Source organism: Cibotium barometz, chromosome 60 (assembly GCF_041138505.1).
Source record: "Cibotium barometz isolate CiBa-2024 chromosome 60, ASM4113850v1, whole genome shotgun sequence".
In the NCBI taxonomy this organism is placed as follows: domain Eukaryota; kingdom Viridiplantae; phylum Streptophyta; class Polypodiopsida; order Cyatheales; family Cibotiaceae; genus Cibotium; species Cibotium barometz.
In genome coordinates, this window is record NC_141105.1 from 4,761,402 (window position 1) to 4,764,929 (window position 3,528).

Sequence of the window (3,528 nt, forward strand, 5' to 3'; positions counted from 1 at the left end):
AAATTTGAACAGCCTGGCCACAATCATTGGAGGAGAGCCGCTGACGTGGATGCCTGGACAGTGGATATGATGATGACGTATGAACAAGAAGAACCAGGTGCGCCCACAGCCTCTCTCCGTCCTCAAAAAGCCCAACCCCAAGCCCAATCCCAATCCAAGCCCACCATCCCCATCCCCATCCCCATCCCGCATCTCTCTCTCTCTCCCCCCTCCTGCTGCTTTCTCGTCGCATAACTATATTCGTTTGCCTTCTTCGTATAAGTTAACCTCGAAGCGTCTTTCTTCGCATGTTGGTGGCGATCTTCTTGCAAGGGCAGAAAGGAGGAGGATGGTGGCGCTGAATCTCGGGGTGGCGCATTACTGGCTGGACCATTTGTATGGGGCTCTGATGCACCGGATGAAGTTGGCCCCGCCCTTCTTCACGGGGGGCTGGGGAGGGGCCAAGCTGGATCTTGTGGAGCGCGTGGCCAACCAGCTGCTGGTAGAGGGAGGGGGGCTGGTGCAGGCGGCAGCGCTCTGGTCGCCCCCGCTCATCCGGCCGCACTGGAAGACCGTGTGGGAGTCGCGCACCGCCCGTCTACAGGAGGGCGCCTTCCTCACCCCCTGCGAAGAGCAGCTCCGCGACGCCCTCCCCGTTGAGAGCTACACCGCCCGCGTGGCCCTTCTCACCCCCCGAAACGCCCATCCTTCGGAAACTGCCTGCGTGGTTCACCTAGCAGGTATGTATTCCCATGGCTAGTTTTTCACCCCATTCCATATACAGATGCATGATCAATCATCTGCCATGGTAATTTAAGATTACAATTTCAGGCACGGGTGATCATGGTTTCCAGCGGAGACTCAGATTAGGGGGGCCATTACTGAAGGAAAATATCGCTACCATGGTACTCGAGAGGTAATTGGAAGCCTGTGTGGCATCGTGCAACCTGGTCGTACAATGTATGCCGAAGTAGTCTTAGAAACAGGGCAGTGGTCAAAATTCCGTACTGCTGTCGTAGCAAACAAGATCCCCCCCCCCCCCCCCCCCCCCCCCCCCCCCCCCCCCCCCCCCCCCCCCCCCCTCGTGACCCTCCCCGCATCTCCCTTGTCTCTTTTCTTTCTTCTCTTTGTATGTATGACAGCTTGTATCAGTGTTTCAAGCCCATGGCAAGGTTTGCTTTACCTTCTCTGATGTTTTAATGATTGATTTCATCAAAAAGTTTGCATCTTTTGCCTCATATTGTCAGTGATGAGTTTTGCAGCCCCTTTTATGGTGAGCGCAGACCCCGCCGACAGAGAGGTGCCAAGCTACTTTGTGTAAGCGACCTTCTTCTCTTGGGAAGGGCTACAATTGAAGAGTCCAGAGCACTTCTGCACTGGATGAAGGAGGAAGTCGGGTTCAACAAGCTTGGAGTGTGTGGGCTTAGTATGGGTGAGATTTTGTTCATAATGAGGTGTTCATTCTTATGGATCAAAAGGTAATGGCATCTCAAACGAGAACAAGTTTTGATTGAATTTTGTCTGTGTTGAAGGTGGAGTACATGCTGCCATGGTTGGATCTTTGCATCCAACACCGTTGGCTGTCCTGCCGTTCTTAGCACCCCACTCTGCCGCTGTAGCATTTTGTGAGGGAATTTTGCAATATGGTACAGCATGGGATGCTCTCATGCAAGATCAAGTTCGCAACTGTGGGATGACCCTTGAGCAGGTTCGTGAGCGGATGCGCACTGTCTTAGGGTTGACTGATGTGACAAGGTTCCCAGCCCCCAAAAATCCTGCGGCAGTTATCTTTGTCTCAGCCACTGTGAGTTCCTTTCTCCTTTTCATGTAGAATGACGTATCTAACAAGTTTGGAACTGATAATTTTGTTAGTTTGTGCTGTATTTTGGAACAGAATGATGGCTATATTCCAAGGCATTCAGTTTTGGAATTCCAAAGGGCATGGCCAGGTTCAGAAGTGAGATGGGTGACTGGTGGACATGTTTCATCATTTATTCTTCACAACAAAGAGTTTCAAAGGGCTATCAAGGATGCTATAGCACGTCTGTAGATATCATTTGCAATCCAATCTTCAGGATTTCATGGTATGCAAATGGCCTTTTAATGGATACATGGCCTTTGTTCAAAACATTCCCTTTCTGTTAGAGCCTTCAGTCAGGTTCCTCCCCTTTTCAGGGGTTTGGCCAGCTCTATGCATTCATCATTCTTGGACCTTTTGAAGACAAGAGACGTTTTTATGTACACAGTTTCAATTTTAAAAGCAATCCAAGACATAAGGGTGGTCCTTTTGGTTCAAGGGGTTCATATTTATAGTGTTGAGTCACTATTATGTCTGAAGCAAAGAGGTAAGCTTGTTCTTTTTAAGAATGGTGTTGCAATCAAGAAAGATTTGTGGGTGGAAATTTTGGCTGGGAATTTGGCAAGCCATGGGATTGGATCATTCCATAACGAGCGAAAGTCCCAGCATGAAGATGTCCTTTCCGAAACACCAAGGTTGTAGGTTGAGCAATACCAGCCATACGTTTCAAGGCCATGCGAAATTGATCCCTGCACATTCTGAACCTTGCTGATGTATCACATCTGGACAAAATCTGCATTCTGCATCAGCTGTGGAATTTTGGGTGGCTGCTGAAATCTCCATGGTCTACATTGTGCCTCCACCCTTCACTTACAGGACTAGCAGCCAGTCAGCCATTTCCTTCCAAAAATGTCTTGCCTCTACCATTTTCTGAAAGGGACTGCCTCCTGGTGGCCATTCGCTTCCGGTAAGGTTCTGGTAAAGGAGACCGTGAAAACAACACTTAGCTGAGGATTTGGCTCATGATCAGGGATGGTGACACTAGCAAGACGAATCATGAAGACTGATGGTGACAGGTAAAGCAAGGATCTGTATATCTCATATTTTAAGACTGCAAATTGTGTTTTGCTACGTGGTGTCTCATGACGTGGGCCTGGATGACAAATTTCTGTCTTTGAGGGGGAGCAATGATGCGTACTTTTGAAATAATTGAAAAGCCAGTCCATCTAGGCCATTGCATGTCTACGGGATATGCTGTATTGGTCTGATCCAAGCTTTTCGCATGAAAGATCGGCATATCATGCTCTTACTCTTAACCAACCCTCTATGAAGTCTTCTGTTATTTTTGTGCATGTAAGCCCCACTTAAACCTACTGGACAAACGCGACAATCAGTTTCAGGTAAGGATTTCAATGAACATCAGTAAGCTCTCTCATTTACCTCGGGAGATCTTCTGTCATTTGCATAATCTTTCTTCAAAACCTTTTTTGCAAACTGAGTTGACCCCATGTAATTTACAGCCATTCCAACAATGAAATAGAGAGGAGGCCGCTGTTTCCTTCACACATTTGTAGAGGCCTTAAGTTACACATGTACCTAGCTTAAAGAGTGATCCTTTTGCGTGTAGTGAGTTTTGGACAGGCAGCCTACTTGTCCTAATCCCTATCCATGCTATGGGTGAAGGATTATGTGTAGCAAGCCTTAGAAAGAAGTGATCTCCCCCGCCCCCCCCCCCCCCCCCCCAAATTAGT

The 3,528-nt window shown here is 48.3% G+C and overlaps 1 protein-coding gene across 1 annotated transcript; it reads left to right on the plus strand.

Moving 5' to 3' along the window:
* The first annotated feature begins 133 nt into the window (after positions 1 to 133).
* Positions 134 to 2,908, plus strand: LOC147604901 (alpha/beta hydrolase family protein). The gene is made up of 5 exons (XM_086794017.1): positions 134 to 719; positions 811 to 895; positions 1,242 to 1,411; positions 1,512 to 1,783; positions 1,874 to 2,908. The coding sequence occupies exons 1-5, from the start codon at positions 329 to 331 to the stop codon at positions 2,027 to 2,029; spliced, it is 1,074 nt and encodes a 357-aa protein (XP_086650143.1). The 5' UTR covers positions 134 to 328; the 3' UTR covers positions 2,030 to 2,908.
* The last annotated feature ends 620 nt before the right edge of the window (positions 2,909 to 3,528 follow it).

Bases quoted from the DNA above. Each gene is read 5' to 3' on its own strand.
- LOC147604901 (XM_086794017.1), top strand. From the start codon at position 329: ATGGTGGCGCTGAATCTCGGGGTGGCGCATTACTGGCTGGACCATTTG. The intron at 720-810 runs GTATGTATTCCC...TTACAATTTCAG, and splicing joins CTGCGTGGTTCACCTAGCAG to GCACGGGTGATCATGGTTTC. The intron at 896-1,241 runs GTAATTGGAAGC...TGAGTTTTGCAG, and splicing joins GCTACCATGGTACTCGAGAG to CCCCTTTTATGGTGAGCGCA.